The sequence below is a fragment of the Rhinopithecus bieti genome, unplaced genomic scaffold (genome assembly GCF_001698545.2).
Source record: "Rhinopithecus bieti isolate Rb0 unplaced genomic scaffold, ASM169854v2 scaffold_52849, whole genome shotgun sequence".
NCBI classification, from domain to species: Eukaryota; Metazoa; Chordata; class Mammalia; order Primates; family Cercopithecidae; genus Rhinopithecus; species Rhinopithecus bieti.
The window spans coordinates 106,209-123,191 of NW_016820685.1; the positions used below are offsets into that span (position 1 = coordinate 106,209).

The 16,983-nt window shown below is 38.1% G+C and overlaps 1 protein-coding gene across 2 annotated transcripts in view; it reads left to right on the forward strand.

Annotated features, from left to right (window-relative positions):
- PNPT1 (polyribonucleotide nucleotidyltransferase 1) overlaps positions 1-16,983 on the forward strand; it is a 59,686-nt gene that overhangs the window by 35,861 nt on the left and 6,842 nt on the right. For both annotated transcript variants that reach the window (XM_017859893.1, XM_017859894.1), the window contains exons 15-25: positions 476-512; positions 4,562-4,628; positions 4,713-4,802; positions 5,981-6,034; positions 11,880-11,986; positions 12,846-12,917; positions 13,009-13,072; positions 13,897-13,980; positions 14,247-14,330; positions 15,682-15,788; positions 15,894-15,949. In XM_017859893.1, the coding sequence (XP_017715382.1) occupies positions 476-512; positions 4,562-4,628; positions 4,713-4,802; positions 5,981-6,034; positions 11,880-11,986; positions 12,846-12,917; positions 13,009-13,072; positions 13,897-13,980; positions 14,247-14,330; positions 15,682-15,788; positions 15,894-15,949 (822 nt within the window). The remainder of the gene's footprint in view (positions 1-475; positions 513-4,561; positions 4,629-4,712; positions 4,803-5,980; positions 6,035-11,879; positions 11,987-12,845; positions 12,918-13,008; positions 13,073-13,896; positions 13,981-14,246; positions 14,331-15,681; positions 15,789-15,893; positions 15,950-16,983) is intronic.

Below are 16,983 nucleotides of genomic sequence, written 5' to 3' on the forward strand. Positions count from 1 at the left end.
TTTTACGCCATTCTCCTGCCTCAGCCTTCCGAGTAGCTGGGACTACAGGCGCCCGCCACCTCGCCCGGCTAGTTTTTTTTTTTTTTTTTTGTATTTTTTAGTAGAGACGGGGTTTCACCGTGTTAGCCAGGATGGTCTCGATCTCCTGACCCCTCGTGATCCGCCCGTCTCGGCCTCCCAAAGTGCTGGGATTACAGGCTTGAGCCACCGCGCCCGGCCCAAATCTGGATATTTAAGGACTTATATTTAAGGCAAAATTGGTTTCCTAAATCTGTACAATTCATTCATAAGCCCCAGAAGAAAATATCATGTCACAATCATCCTTCTAATTAATTCTTTGGTTTTCAGTTTCAGTCTGATTTTTCATTAACACCTAGTTGTTTTGTAAAATCCCCTTAAATCTGTTTTAGTTGTGTTTTGAAATAAATATGTTTTTTCCCTATGATGTTTTTAATATTATGCCTTTTATTTGTAGTGGGATAAAAGATAAAAATTTCATGCTGCACTATGAGGTAAGGTGAATTTTTTTCCCCAAAATTTTATTTTATTAATTTTTATGAGACAAGGTCTCACTCTGTTGCCCAGGCTGGAGTGGAATGGTCCAGTCTCAGCTCACTGCAACCTCTCCCTCCCAGGCTCAAGACATCCTCCCGCCTCAGCATCCCAAGTAGCTGGGATTACAGGCTTGTGCAACCACAATTGGCTAATTTTTCTATTTTTTTCTAGAAATGGGGTTTTGCCATGTTGCTCAGGCTGAAACATTTTATTTTTAAAAACTTCCAGGATACAGTAAAGTTGAAAGAACTTTACAGTGACTATCCATATATCCACTATCTGGGTTTTACCAATAATATTTTACTTTTCTAGTTTTATCATATATCTATTAAGGTCAGTTTGGGGCTACTATTTTATTGCTTATAGAAGGCATGGCAAGTTTTGTGTAGAATGATAAATAGAGATGTAGTATTTTTAGAGAGTACTTTAGCACTCTCTAAAGTACTACTTTAGAGAGATTAAGACATAAGTACTTTAGAGATAAATAGTACTTTTCTAATCAACAACTTCCTGTTTTAAGTCATTAAGTCATGCATAAAATTTAAAGAAAGTATAGCAGACAATATCGTTTTAGGTAAAAAAAAAAAAAAAAAGTCATGCCTGTATACATGTGTGTCAAACAAAAGTAGAGTTTTTTAAATACCTCAACTGACAAATCACCTTATTCGCTCATTGAAATGTTCATATTTATACTCAGTTCATTGGTAGTAAAAGATGAGACATTTAATATTAAGTTACTTTATATGAGATGATTCTAGATAATTGAGTTTGTGATTGACTTTATTCACAACAAATCCTAAGGGACTAGACCTAATATAAAGTACTTTTAATTGTATTATTTGAAGAATATACATGGAGAGCAGGGCATGGTAGCTCATATCTGTAATCCCAGCACTTTGGGAGGCTGAGGAGGGAGGATTGCTGAGCCCAGAAATTCAAGACCAGCTTGGGCAACATAGTGAAATCCTGTCGCTACAAAAAAATCTAAAAATTAGCCAAGCATGGTGGCATCTGCCTATAGTCCCAGCTACTCGGGAGGCTGAGATGGGAGGATTGCTTGAGCCGAAGAGGTTGAGAATGCAGCGAGCCATTATCACCCCGCTGCACTTCAGCCTGGGCAACAGAGTGAGACCCTGTCTCAAAAAATAAAAATAAAAAGAATACAACATGAGGAGTAGCAAGTCATTTCGCTTTTGTGTAACCCTTGTTGGCTGCCCGGAATCCCAGCATTTCACTTTTGCTGATTCTGCTGTAATCAATAGAGAACATTTTCGTAGAAAGTATATGCTACAGAATATCCATAAACATCGAGATACATACAGGTCTTGAATCCCTTATAAATATCCTGTTCTAGATATACCCTGGTGCTACAGAAGCCAGAGAGGAATTGTAATTGAGTAAAGCAGGTTCTTTGTCATGAGCTGGAGAGCATGTGGCAGTCTTAAAAGGGCAGCTGTGCAAAATGGAGGTCTAGCTGATTATTAGGTAAGGGGGTTGGGGAGGGAGCTGGAGAAGGATATGGGCCATGATTGCCATGTTTTATTTTTTTAAATCTCTTTATTATAAAATAAAGCATAGGTGCTGAAAACTATATAAAACAAAGGATGGCTTAATAAGTTTTTATAAGGCAAATACCCTTGTAACCACCATCCAAGTCAGGAAATTTAACATTGCCAGCCACCTCAAAAGCCCCTCCATGTTTTTCATCCCAATCTCAATACCCTTCGTCTCCTAAAAGTAGGTAACTACTCAAGTTTTACAGTAATCATCTTGGATTTCCTGGCTCCATTTCTAGATACTATAATTTAGTCTTGTTTTTTTTCTTTAAAACGTTTGGTATTTCCTTTTCTGTTTTAGTTTGTTTGAGACAGAGTCTCACTCTGTCACCCAGGCTGGAGTACAGTGGCACCATCTTGGCTCACTGCAACCTCCATCTCCCGGCCTTAAGTGATCCTCCTGCCTCAGCCCCCCAAGTAGCTGGGACTATAGGCACCACCACAACCCTCTAATTTTTAGATTTTTTACAAAATGGGGTTTTGCCATGTTGCCCAGGCTGGTCTCAAACTCCTGGGCTCAAGCAGTCTGCCTACCTCAGCCTCCCAAAGTGCTGGGATTACAGACGTAAGCCACCATGCCTGGCCTGATATTTCTTTAAGTCTTTTTAAATCTATACATTTCTCTTCCATTACATTCTTTTTTTACAGTCTATCTGTTGAAGCCCCACAACCATTTGACTTATAGTCTCCCAGATTGGGGGTTGCTGATTGCTCACTCGTGGTGCAATTCAACATGTTCCTCTGCCCTCTCTATTTCCTGCAAATTGACTGCTAGATCCAGAGGTGTAATCAGATTCCTGCTCCATCCACTGCTTTTAAGAGCAGTGGCTCATGCCTATAATCCCAGCACTTTGGGAGGCCGAGGCGGGCGGATCACCTGAGGTCAGGAGTTCAAAACCAGCCTGACCAACATGGTGAAACCCTGTCTGTACTAGAAATACAAAATTAGCCAGGCATGGTGGTGCATGCCTATAATCCCAGCTACTTGGGAGACTGAGGCAGGATAACCGCTTGAACCTGGAAGCAGAGGTTGCAGTGAGCTGAGATCGCACCTTTGCACACCAGCCTGGGCAACAAGAGCAGAACTCCATCTCAAAAAAAAAAAAATATATATAGTTAAACTGGAATTACAGATATTTGGCGAAAATTTTTTTTTTTTTTTTAATTTAAACGGAGTCTCTGGTGCACAGGCTGGAGTGCAGTGGCGCAGTCTTGGCTCCCTGCAACCTCCACTTCCTGGGTTCAAGCAATTTTTTTTTTTTTTTTTTTTTTTTTAGACGGGGTCTTGCCCTGTCGCCCAGGCTGGGGTGCAGTGGCTGGATCTCCGCTCACTGCAAGCTCCGCCTCCTGGGTTTAGGCCATTCTCCTGCCTCAGCCTCCCGAGTAGCTGGGACTACAGGCGCCCGCCACCTCGCCCGGCTAGTTTTTTGTATTTTTTTAGTAGACACGGGGTTTCACTGGGTTAGCCAGGATGGTCTGGATCTCCTGACCTCGTGATCCACCCGTCTCCTACCTCGTGATCCACCCGTCTCGGCCTCCCAAAGTGCTGGGATTACAGGCTTGAGCCAGTGCACCTGGCCTCAAGCAATTCTTGTGCCTCAGCCTCATGAGTAGCTGGGATTACAGGCATGCACCACGCCCGGATAATATTTGTATTTTTAGTAGATAGAGGATCTCACCATGTTGGCCAGGCTAGTCCCAAGCTCCTGAGCTCAAGTGAGCTGCCTGCCTTGGCCTCCCAAAGTGCTGGAATTACAGGCATGAGCCATTGCACCCAGCCTGAAACTACAGATTTTTATCGGAAGTCTTCCTATTGTCAAATGATCACAACTAATTCATATTTCTTCAAGATAACATATACATCAAATAAAACAGTTTGCAACCACTGTCTAAAATAAAACCCTTACAAAAAAGAGCTGTTTCCTCCATACATTTTTGTCATTATGATTTGCTTGAGACATACTTCAAAATATGCAACTTTCCCATTCATGTATTTTGTTTCATATCTGAAAAAGGTAGTAGAGAGAGATAACTCTAAAAAGTATCAGTGTAAATCAAATTTCAATTTAGTGAAATAAATGTGGGCTTTGCTATGGAAAAAAAAATCTGTGATTCTTCAATGTGTACTTTTTAAATATGTACATATTTTTTCTTACTACAAAAATATAACATTTTGTTATTGTTACTAATTTAAATGTAATGGAAGTTTATGGTGTAAATCTCCATACCCCTCCAGTTGCCACATCCTAATCCATTTACATACTTACAATAGCTACTTTTAGCAATTTGGTATGTATGTTAAATTTATATCATACATTTTCTGTATATTTATGAATGTACTTTTTTAAAAAACAAAAATGAGATTCTACTGTTCTGTAAGTTCTATTATTTTGGTAATATAACTTGGACATCTTTCTATGTCAATTGTATATGTGTGTGTTTTTTTTAAGTTTCCTCCTTATGCAACTAATGAAATTGGCAAACTCACTGGTTTAAATAGAAGAGAACTTGGGCATGGTAAGTACAGATCTGTAAACTTATACAGTATTCTTACAGAGACTTAATACACTTTTTTACTTACTGTCTTCTATTCTAATTTAGGTGCTCTTGCTGAGAAAGCTTTGTATCCTGTTATTCCCAAAGATTTTCCTTTCACCATAAGAGTTACATCTGAAGTCCTAGAGTCAAATGGTATGGTATTTAAATACTTCTTTCATAGTAGAAAAGACCATATTCCCTATTCTATTATTAAGATTTCAAATATAGTATTACATTTTGTTTATTACTACAGAACCCAAGTTTATTGCAAGAGAAAAATGTATTGAGTTAATCATATACTTGTCTTAATCTCTGTTCTTAGCTAATGAGTTGTTTTGAAAGCAATATAAAACAAATGTTTTTCTTTATCTGTTATAGTAGATCCAATTTGGCTTGTTTCTTTATTTGTACAAACAAACCACAGAACAAGGTTATCAGAGAGGGGAAGGGCCAAAATAGAGTGATCATTAGGCAGGGGATACCTGTCACATATCCACATGAATAATAAGTGGACATCACAGAGGGAGTCTAGGCAAGAGGTCACATTTAAATAAAAAATTCATCCATAGGTCAAGGTACGGTGCAGTCATTAAAGGCAGAAAGGTCATGGAGTTCTTAAATGTGTAATAGACATAAATCAGATAGTCAGAGATTTTGAGAGAAAAATACCAAAGTAAACTCAGAATTTAAACTAAAGACTTTGTGGTTCTCTACTGGGTGTGACTAAACTAATGGGCTTATGCGAGTGAGAGAGCCAAAGCCCTATATCTTTAACTACTTCTGATAAGCAAGAAAAAAGATATGCCCTAGGAAGTCTATTAGAATATCTGTAGCAATACTGTGCAATAGAACTTTTTGTGATGAACTGGGTGTGGTGGCTCACACCTGTAATCCCAGCACTGTGGGAGGCCGAGGCGGGCAGATCACAAGGTTCCGAGGGTCTAACATGGTGAAACCCTGTCTCTACTAAAAATACAAAAAATTAGCTGAGTGTGGTGACAGGCTGAGACTCCATCTCAAAAAATAATAATAAAATAAAACTTTTTGTGACGATAGAAATCCTCTTTCTCTGTGCTATCTAGTTGAAGAATTAAATTTATTTTAATTGATTAAACTTTAAGTCACCACTTATAGTTAATGGCTACCATATTGGACCATGCAGCCCCATAGTTTATAGCTTAAAAGAACTTGCCTTAGGTGCTTTTAAAAAGAAGAGACTATTGAATATTTGTATTGTAATTGAATATTTATAAGGAAATAACCACTAGTAATACTTTTCTACATTTAAAAAAATCAGTATAATATAAAGCAGGTATTTTTTTTTTCTATAGGGTCATCTTCTATGGCATCTGCATGTGGCGGAAGTTTAGCATTAATGGATTCAGGTAAAAGAATTATGTCTCAAAACTGCTGATATTGCTCATGCCTGTAACCCCAGCACTTTGGGAGGCCAAGGCAGGAGGCTCACTTGAGGCCAGTAGTTGAAGACCAGCCTGGGCAACATAGCAAGACCCCATCTCTACAAAAAAGATTTTTTAAAAAAAACATGCTAACCTTTTATATACACCTGTTAGTATAAAATATAAGATTTCTTTAAATTTGAGTTTTAGTAAAACTCAAAGTCAGATTACAGATGACCAAATCAAGCCAGAGGCAAGATGTTTGAAAAGTAGAGCTTCAGATATCCAGATATCTGCTGGAATTCTTATTTTAGCTAAAAGCAGTACACTGAAAATTTTATTTGCATTGGTGACCTAGTAAACTTTATTTCATTCCAAAAGGTAGAGAGCTCCAGAATTGATTCCAATCACCAAGGAAGTTTTGCTTAGTAAGTACTATTAGGACTCATAAGAGAAAGCAACTGTATTCTTTCAGTTGATTTATACAAGCCAAGAGAACAATGCCACTCAGGCATGTACACACAATTTTAGGAAGGCGGACTACAAATGGTTCATTTTAATCCCCAGGTCTGAAACACCAAAAAGGAACACATTATGCTTGGAGATATTTTTTTTTTTTTTTCTGAGACAGAGTCTCACTCTGTTGCCCAGGCTGGAATGCAGTGGTGCAATCTCGGCTCACTGCAACCTCCGCCTCCTGGGTTCAAGCAATTCTTCTGCCTCAGCCTCCTGAGTAGCTGGGATTACAGGCACGTGCTACCACGCCTGGCTAATTTTTGTATTTTTAGTAGAGGAGGGTTTCACCATATTGGCCAGGCTGGTCTCGAACTCTTGACCTCGTGATCCACCCACCTTGCCCTCCCAAAGTCCTGGGATTACAAGCGTGAGCCACCGCACCTGGCTGCTAGGAGATTCTTAAAACCAATTCGTGCCAAACTGTTATCAATGTTGCTATTTGAGAAGAAAGAGAGAAGGAACCTAAAGACACTAAAGAGGCCACAGAAGGAGTTCTCTGATAAGTTCACACATTTACAGTACTGGCATGAAAGATAGAAAGGAGGGTCGTAACAAAAGATAAAATGAAAACGTGGTGTGAATATATAGTAATATTATCTAGAAAATTAAAACAGGCCAAAGCAAAAAATGCTAAAGGCACTTTATTAAATAAAGGAAAACATAATCTGATATTTAAGGTAGCTGGTAAAATACTGCTGCTACTATTTTCATCTTCCTTCTTTCACTCTACAAATCTTTACTTTGTGGCACCTATGTGCCAAGCACTGATCTAAGTTCTTAGGACATGGTGATGAACAAAACAGTCTTAGTGTTCATGGCACTTGTGTTTCTCATTCCAAATCTCATATTGGAAAACACTGAACAAATCTTGAAAAAGGTAAACTGAAAAATAAAAGATGACATCATAGGAGAGTCTTTACCTGCCATTTTTATATGAATTCAGATCTTTTGGTCTACACAAAAATTCATCCTTGATTATAATGAGAACTTCAGGATTAGATTACTGAAGTATGATGGCAGGCATTGAGAAATCATGGAGACTGGTATCCCAAGGACAGAAAACGTTATTATTGGAAGAGAAAAAAAGTATTTTCTATAAAGTATAACACAATGAACTTGACTGTGACCCTCAACAAGACTCTTAAAGACTTGTAAAAAGAATGGTTTGTAAGTAGTTTAGAAAGGAAAGGGGCCAGGCACGGTGGCTCATGCCTGTAATCCCAGCACTTTGGGAGCCTGAGGCAGGTGGATCACTTGAGGTCAGGAGTTTGAGGTCCACCTGGCCAACATAGTGAAACCCCGTCTCTACTAAAAATACAACAATTAGCTGGGTGTGGTGGCCCATGCCTATAATCCCAGCTATTTGGGAGGCTGAGTCAAGAGAATCACTTGAACTCAGCAGGCAAGAGGCTGCAGTGAGTCAAGATCATGCCACTGCACTCCAGCCTGGGTGACAGAGTGACTCTGTCTCAAAAAAAAAAAAAAAAAAAAAGGAAGGAAACGGACTACAGAAAGAAGCCAGAAGCGACTTCTCCAAAACAAGTCATGCCATAGTTATTTAATTCACTTTCTGTTTTGAAGAAATTACTAGATTTGCAGTAGAGGGTTTTGCTGTTGGTGTGATGTATCTATAATTCAGCTTTATGGTTTATGATATCTTTATGATACCTTGTATAAATGATGCAGAAATTTAGACTAGATAATAGGTGCACCATTCATACTGGCTAAGGGATGAGCAAAGGGACTGCTTAATGTGATCAGCAGGTCAGAGGAGGATCTCAGGTTGAAGACTTGAGGATGCTTATTTCAGCCCTGTCTCTTTCAATGTTGACTTGACTGAGAACACTGGCCTGCCAATAAAAAGGATACTGATTAAAAGGAATGAGTGACTGGTTTGTTAAATGACAAAATTGAGCAGGATAAAAAAATATGGAGCTTAATAGTTTAAAAATTAAATTTGAAGCGATAAAGCCAAAAACCTCAAAAAAATTAAATTTGATAAGAATGAATGTCAAGTCCTGTGGGATGGGCCAATACAGGGTATACAGTTCAATTCAAATATGAATTTGAATTGCTTGAGAAGGGCTTGCCCTGCTCTAAGTCAGGCACTGTCCTATGCCCCATGCCCGGGGATACAAATTGTACCCAGGTTTTGAAAAAGCTTAAAGGTTTGAAAACAAAAAGATACTAATAGATCGAAGAGGTAATAATACAAATATGTGTAAGGCATACAGGGTGATTGATGAACTAGGCTGAGCATAATTGGCTTAGAGAGACTACTACATTTCATTTGATTTTAAAGGCTGAGTAGTTGTTGACTGGGCATATTAGGAGCAGGGCCTGTATTTCACATGAAGGGACCAGCATGTGCAAAGTTAAGAAGTTATGTAACAGTGTAGTGTGTTTCAGGAATGCACTCGAAAGAGGTGTTAAGGTAATAAAGTAGAATCATATGTTGAAGGTCATTGTTATGCTAAGGAGTTTGGACTTAAAGCCAGCATTTTTCCAATTCAGTATTCCATGGAATAGTGTTCCGCAGGACATTGATTATTGTATACCATGAAAAAGTTTATCCTGTTCTAAAGTAAGTTTCAGCAGGGTTAAGCAGGTTTATTTAATGTGGGTTAAATAGACTTTAATAAGCTAATTCGAATACTGACTCTCTAGGAATAGGACATGTAATATTTTTTGAAATTTATTTGACCACAGAATATGTACAAAAATTTCCTGAAAGCAGTCAATGAGGAACTTGAAGGATTTTATGGAAAACAGTGGCATGATTTGAATCTGCTTTTGTTTTTTCAAATAGTTTTTCCCAGCTTAAGTGATGAATAGCCCTGGGGAATGAGATGGCAGAGACTCAGAAGTAAAGAGAGAAACTAAAATCTGGGAAGCCAGACAGGGAGCTTGTTGCCAGGGCAAGAAATGATATGGACTCAGACTAAAAAGTAGCAATAGGTATTTTAATATTTAGGGTAAAGGACAGCTTTCTAAAAAATTAAACAGATCTTTGTGACTTGATGGGATATAGGAAATGAGGAAAGAAATGTTGATTCTGGCATGAGTGTCTTAGTTGCTTTAAACCAAAGATTGCAGGAGGTAAAGGATTTTTTGATAGTGATTCAATTTTGAACATATATGTATTTCTTTCATCATCATTATTATTATTTATAGAGATGAGGTCTCACTATGTTGCCCAGGCGGTTCTCAAATTCCTGAGTTCAAGTGATCCTCCCATCTTGGCCTACCAAAGCGTTCAGATTACAAGCGTGAGCCACTGGGCCTGGCTCAATTTTGAATATATATTTAAGGTGCTTTGGGTACATTTAGCTGGAGATGTCTGACAAGCAGTTTCCTAATACAGGTCCAGGGTTTGGCACAGAGAGCTGGACAGAAGGGATAGATTTTTAAGTCATCAACATTATAGATGGTGGTTAAAACCATAAGTATAGATGAGGTTGCTTAGAGAAAATGAAATGAGATACACACTCCTTTATACCAAAGTAAATTCCAAGTGATCAAAACTTAAACATTTTTAAACAAATGAAAGTTGGTAGGTTTTATCAAAATCTTGGAGAAGAAAAGCTCTGCTAAGCAAAACCCAGGAACCATGATTACATAAACTAAAACTTCTACACGGAAAACTAATGACCATAAGCAAAGTCAACGAACTAGGAAATAAAATATTTTATATTTATATGTTATTAAACGTAATATTTTATCTTTACATTTTAATAAAGATCTGTCCATATTGAAAGAAGATCAATAATAAAAAGACTGGCAAACAAGTAGAAAAATGTTGAAGGTCATGAACAGGGAGTTCTCAAAATAAGACATAAATAGGTTTATGAACATGAAATAGTTTTCAACCTCAGTCATAAAAAACAAGTCAGATTTAATATAACCATTTCTTACCCTTTAAATTGAGAAAAGTCAAAAGATTTGATAAGAATTAATAAGAATATAGAGTAGCATGTACCTTCTTATACCACTGGTAAAAGTTTAAAATGCTATGTCTTTAGAAGGCAGTTTGACAGTGTAACAAATGTAAATGTACATACCTTTTGACTCAGCAATCACACTACTGTGTGTGACATAAAACATATAGGGAGTAGTATGCAACTATTCAAAGGAATAAAGTAGAGCTTTGTGTGGTGGTATGTGTCAATATCCAAGACATGTTATTAAGTGAAAAAGCCAAGGTGCAAAACAGTAAATGCATAGGGTCTGCCACCATCAGTAAAGAAAACAAAAGATTATATTTACATTTATACATGTGCACAAAAATTTTCTAGGAGGATACACTAATGTTAGCTGCCATGAGGGTGTAAACTGAGGGGTTCAGACTGGAAGAATTTACCAAATAGATGCTTACTTTCCAACAAAAACAATTAAGACACCTGAAGCCAAAAAGCAAAGCAATGGATAATTTAAAAGCTATAAAGTTTGCTTTTGGTAGAGAAGTTTTTGCTGGATATAGTACTTGTTTACATTGTTTTAGGGAACTTTATTATATATTCAAAAACTAATGAAGTAGTCAAATGACCTCTTAAGACTTTTCCAACTCAGCTTCAGTGATTGTCAATTTAGATAACAATATCCATTTACATTAAAAATAAATGTCTGGGCCGGGCGTGGTGGCTCAAGCCTGTAATCCCAGCACTTTGGGAGGCCGAGGCGGGCGGATCACAACGTCAGGAGATCGAGACCATCCTGGTTAACACGGTGAAACCTGTCTCTACTAAAAATATGAAAAAATTAGCCAGGCGTGTGGCAGGTGCCTGTAGTCCCAGCTACTCGGGAGGCTGAGGCAGCAGAATGGCGTGAACCCAGGAGGCGGAGCTTGCAGTGAGCCAAGATGGCGCCACTGCACCCCAGCCTGGACGACAGAGCCAGACTCCGTCTCAAAAAATAAATAAATAAGTAAAATAAATGTCTGCTGGGCACAGTGGCTCACACTTGTAATCCCAGCACTTTGGGAAGCCGAGGCTGTCAGATCACCTGAGGTCAGGAGTTCAAGACCAACAGGGCCAACATGGTTGAAACCCCATCTCTACTAAAAATACAAGCAAATTAGCCAGGCGTATTGGCGGGCGCCTATAATCCCAGCTACTCGGGAGGCTGAGGTGGGAGGATCACTTGAACCCAGGAGGCAGAGGCTGCAGTGAGCTAAGATCATGCCACTGCACTCCAGTCTGGGCAACAGAGCGAGACTCCCTCTCGAAAAAAAAATAATAATAATTGATAGAAAGATAAATATGTGTTTTAAGCTCATGTACACATTACCCACAGAAGTTCTTTTTCCTGATTATAGGGGTTCCAATTTCATCTGCTGTTGCAGGCGTAGCAATAGGATTGGTCACCAGAACTGATCCTGAGAAGGGTGAAATAGAAGATTATCGTTTGCTGACAGATATTCTGGCAAGTGTATTCCCGGTTTCAAATACTTAATGAAGACTAAAAATAAATAAATAAAATTTAAAAGATAAAAACAAATCGAATAATGGTGAAGACTATATGTACTTTGCACGTAGCATATGCTCAGAATGCTAGTATTTGAAGAACAGGTACTTGTTCTTCCTTTCCTCCTCTGTGTGTTCACCTTGTATCTCACAGGATATGAATTTAAAATAGGTATTATATTAATAGTAATAGGCCAGGCATGGTGACTCATGCCTGTAATCCCAGCACTTTGGGAAGTCGGAGTTCAAGACCAGTGTGGCTAATGTGGCAAAGCTCCGTCTCTACTAAAAATACAAAAATTAGCCCAGGCAGGGTGGCACACACCTGTAATGCCAGCTGCTTGGCAGGCTGAGGCAGAATTGTTTGAACCCGGGAGGCAGAGGTTGCAGTGAGCCAAGATCGTGCCACTGCACTCCAGCCTGTGCAACAGAGCACGACTCTGTCTCAAAATAAATAAAATAAAATAAAATAAAATGATTACTTAAAAAAAATAGTAATGCTTACCCTTAAGTATTGCAGTAAGACTTACACAGTGTAAGTATTCATAGTGGCTCACTTTAGGATGATCATAAATTCATTCTTACGCATTTATGAAGGAAAGGAATGATCTGAAAATGAAATGATGTTTCTCGTGAAAATAATTGTAGTTTAAAAAGTCACAAATTGGAAGCGGTAGTTAATGTAGAAAACATTGCTTTGTGTTTGGACTTAGGATATGGTTTACTTCTAAAGCTGTTTTTTTGAAATGTTTCTATAGTGAATATGTTGACTTTTGTTTTTGTTTAAAACTATGTCACAACTTTTTAAATTCCTGAAGGGAATTGAAGATTACAATGGTGACATGGACTTCAAAATAGCTGGCACTAATAAAGGAATAACTGCATTACAGGTATTTTTAAAACTCATTTTGTTTCATTTTGTAACATTTAAATAATGCCATGAGTCAATGTTTATATAATTGTTTGACTTTTCCATATTAGGCTGATATTAAATTACCTGGAATACCAATAAAAATTGTAATGGAGGCTATTCAACAAGCTTCAGGTGAGCTAGTATGCTTGATTCTCCTTTCATTCTTTCCCACTTTGCTAATGGGAACTACAGTTCTCATTAGGCTTATTATAAAATATTGCTTTAAAAAGTGGAATTTCATAAAACTTAAATCAAGAAGTACTGGCCAGATGCAGTGGCTCACATCTGTAATCCCAGCAGTTTGAGAGGCCGAGGCAGGCGGATCACTTCAGGTCAGGAGTTCGAGACCAGCCTGGCCAACATGGTGAAACCCTGTCTCTACTAAAAGTGCAAAAATTAGCCAGGCATGGTGACGCATACCTGTAATCCCAGCTACTCAGCAGGCTGAGATAGGAGAATTGCTTGAGCCCAGGAGGCAGAGGTTACAGTGAGCTGAGATCATGCCATTGCACTCCAGCCTGGGTGACAGAGGGAAACTGTCTCAAAAAAAAGAAGTACTAAGTAGCCAGGCATGGCATGGTGGCTCATCCTAGCACTTTGGGAGGCCAAGGCAGGAAGATTGCTTGAGCCCCAGGAGTTTAAAACCAGCCTGGGCAACATAGTGAGATCCCATATCTATTTTAAAGAAAGAAGAAGAACTTAAGTTTTTGGAACACACGAATAAACCCCAAAGTGGGTTACCATTGGAATTTCAATTTTTACAAATTAAGCAACTCTCTTTAAAATAGGATTTATGGAGAAGAGAATATGAGTGAATTTTCAAGGTAATAGGGATGTGGAGAGTTTCAATTATTAAGCCACAGGGTTTAGATGGTATACCACAAAAACTAAGAGTGCAGCTATTTCAGATCGTATTTGTTTTATGTAGTTATAACTTTTGCGTTTTTCTCTTCTAGTGGCAAAAAAGGAGATATTACAGATCATGAACAAAACTATTTCAAAACCTCGAGCATCTAGAAAAGAAAATGGACCTGTTGTAGGTAATACATTAAAATTTTGGTGATCCTTGTAAGATAAACATTAATATATGAACGAATATTACTGCTTTTAAATTGTTTTTACCTAATACACAAAAATATTTTAAATGCTTTTATAGTTAAAATGCTTTAAATTTTAGGGAATATTCTTTAACAGTTTATATTTTTACATGTGTCTAGGTCAAAAAAAAAACTCACGTGACCATGGCATGTTTTAGGTTCATGTATGTAGTTGAATTGTTTATATATTTGTCTGTATTACATCCCAGAAACTGTTCAGGTTCCATTATCAAAACGAGCAAAATTTGTTGGACCAGGTGGATATAACTTAAAAAAGCTTCAGGCTGAAACAGGTAAGAGTTGTATGAAGTTTGGGGTTTTTTAATTAAATGCTAGACCATTTAAGTTTGCTATTTCATCTCTAGTATGTTGCTTTAAATATATATTTATTGGAGAAATGAGAGAAAGACCAGGAGAAAAGGACATGACATGTCTTGACTGAGTATTAATAAATTAGCAAATGGTCATTCTTAACTGTATTCAAGAAGGATAGTCAAGAATTCATCAGGACTTTTTTGCAACATTTTATAGTTGAACATCTAGAATAATATTTAGTTTTTAACTTTAGAGGAATTATTACAGTTATTTCTTTTTTATTCTGCTACTTTCACTTAGTTTTATTTATACTCTTTTATTTAAAGAGTATATATAGCCGGGCGCGGTGGCTCACGCCTGTAATCCCAGCTCTCAGGGAGGCAGAGGCGGGAGGATAGCTTGAGCCCAGGAGTTCGAGACCTGCCTGGGTAATACAGCGAGACCCCGTTCTCCACAAAAGGAAAAAAAAAAAAAAAAGAGTATATATAAAATAGTATGCTTTAATTTATTTTTCCTGAAGCAATGTTTGAATTACCTAGTACTTCAAGGTTTGAGGTTATTGCAGGAGACTGAGAAGCAGAGTCACCTTAGCCATTTGCTAACATTGAGAAACTGATGTGATTTTGTCCCTTATTCATTTATTCACCCCTCCTAAGAGTAAGTGGGATAAAGAAAACAAGGCAAGGAAAGGGTTCTATTACGGTTTCTACTCGTAATTAAGAGAGCAGAACCAGACTCTCCAAAATTTGTGTAGATAAATTTGATTTCACCAGATGGTGAACTTCAAGAAATCAAGCATATTGGCTCACCATTGTATCCCCAGGGCCTACCTAGTATAATGCCAGGTACCTAACACGTATGCAGAGTATATTTGTTGATGAATGAATTCCTTCATTCCTAAAGTAATGATTAAATACGGCATAACTCCATCCAGCTACTAACAGGTCCCTCCCGTTCTCACATCTATTTTTAAGACTAGTTTCCACTGGAATTAGCAAGTTAACTTTTTTTTTTTGAGACGGGGTCTTGCTCTGTCACCCAGACTGGAGTGCAATACACAATCACTGCTCACTCCAGCCTTGACCCCTGGGCTCAGGTGATCCTTCCGACTGTAATTCCCAAGTAGTTGGACACATGCTACCATGTCCAGCTAATTTTTTTCATTTATTTTTTGTAGTAACAGGCTCTCCCTATGTTGCCCAGGCTGGCCTTAAACACCTGGGCTCAAGTGATCCTCCCACCTCAGCCCCCCAGAGTGCTGGGATTACAAATGTGATCCACCATGCCCAGCCAAGTTAACCTTAATATGTTAAATTATGTTTTTAAAAGGTGTAACTATTAGTCAGGTGGATGAAGAAACGTTTTCTGTATTTGCACCAACACCCAGTGCTATGCATGAGGCAAGAGACTTCATTACTGAAATCTGCAAGGATGATGTAAGTATAGATCATATTAATTACATATCATATAGATATATTTGTTTTTTCTACTTTTTGTTGATGTTTTCTTTATGAATCTTATGGCTTATTTTGCACTTACAGCAGGAGCAGCAATTAGAATTTGGAGCAGTGTATACCGCCACAATAACTGAAATCAGGTAATATCAAGTAATATACTATGCTGAGCTTTTTCCTTTATTTCTTTAGAGACAGGTTCTCACCCTGCCACCCACAGTGGGATGCAGTGGTGCCATAGTACCTCACAGCTGCCTTAAATTTCTGGGATCAAGCAATTCTCCCACCTCAGCCTCCTGAGTATTTAGAACTGTAAGCACACACCACCACACGGGGCTGATTTTTAAATTTTTTGTAAAGACACGGTCTCACTATGTTGCCCAGGTTGGTCTTAAACTCCTGGCCTCAAGCCCTCCTCCCGCCTCAGACTCCCAAAGTGCCAGGATTACAGGCATGAGCCACCGTGTCCAGCCCTGTGTTGGTTTTTAACAGATTTCTATTATGATCCCAATTTAATTTTACATTTACTTTATTTACTTTGAAATCATAAGATGTTTAGATTACATGCCAGTTACTGTATAATCATTACTTTTTAAGGTATAGTATATTTTATTTTCTATATCATTTTATCAAATTTCAGTAACAGTTCTGTGGTTCTAATTATGATAGGTTCTCCTAACTGAATTCTTTAACCAAATTTTCTACTAGTAATTGGTGAAACCCCAAATTAATTTTCCCGGTAAATACTAAATAGGCCCAAAATAGACCTATCAATATTTCCTTGTTTCCTTTTCTTTTTTTTTTTTTTTTTTTTGATGGCTTATTTTAAACATAGTCTGAATGCTTAATTGGCACATGTTTTAAATGCTAGTTTCAACCAGGCACCGTGGCTCACGTCTGTAATCCCAGCACTTTGGGAGGCCGAGCCAGGCAGATCACAAAGTCAGGGGTTCGAGACCAGCCTGACCAACATAGCGAAACCCCATTTCTACTAAAAATACAAAAATTAACCAGGCGTGGTGGTGCATGCCTATAATCCCTGCTACTCAGGAGGCTGAGGCAGGAGAATCGCTTGAACCCAGTAGGTGGAGGTTGCAGGGAGATGAGATCACACCATTACACGCCAGCCTGGGCGACAGAGTGAGACTCCATCTCAAAAAAAAAAAAAAAAAAAAAA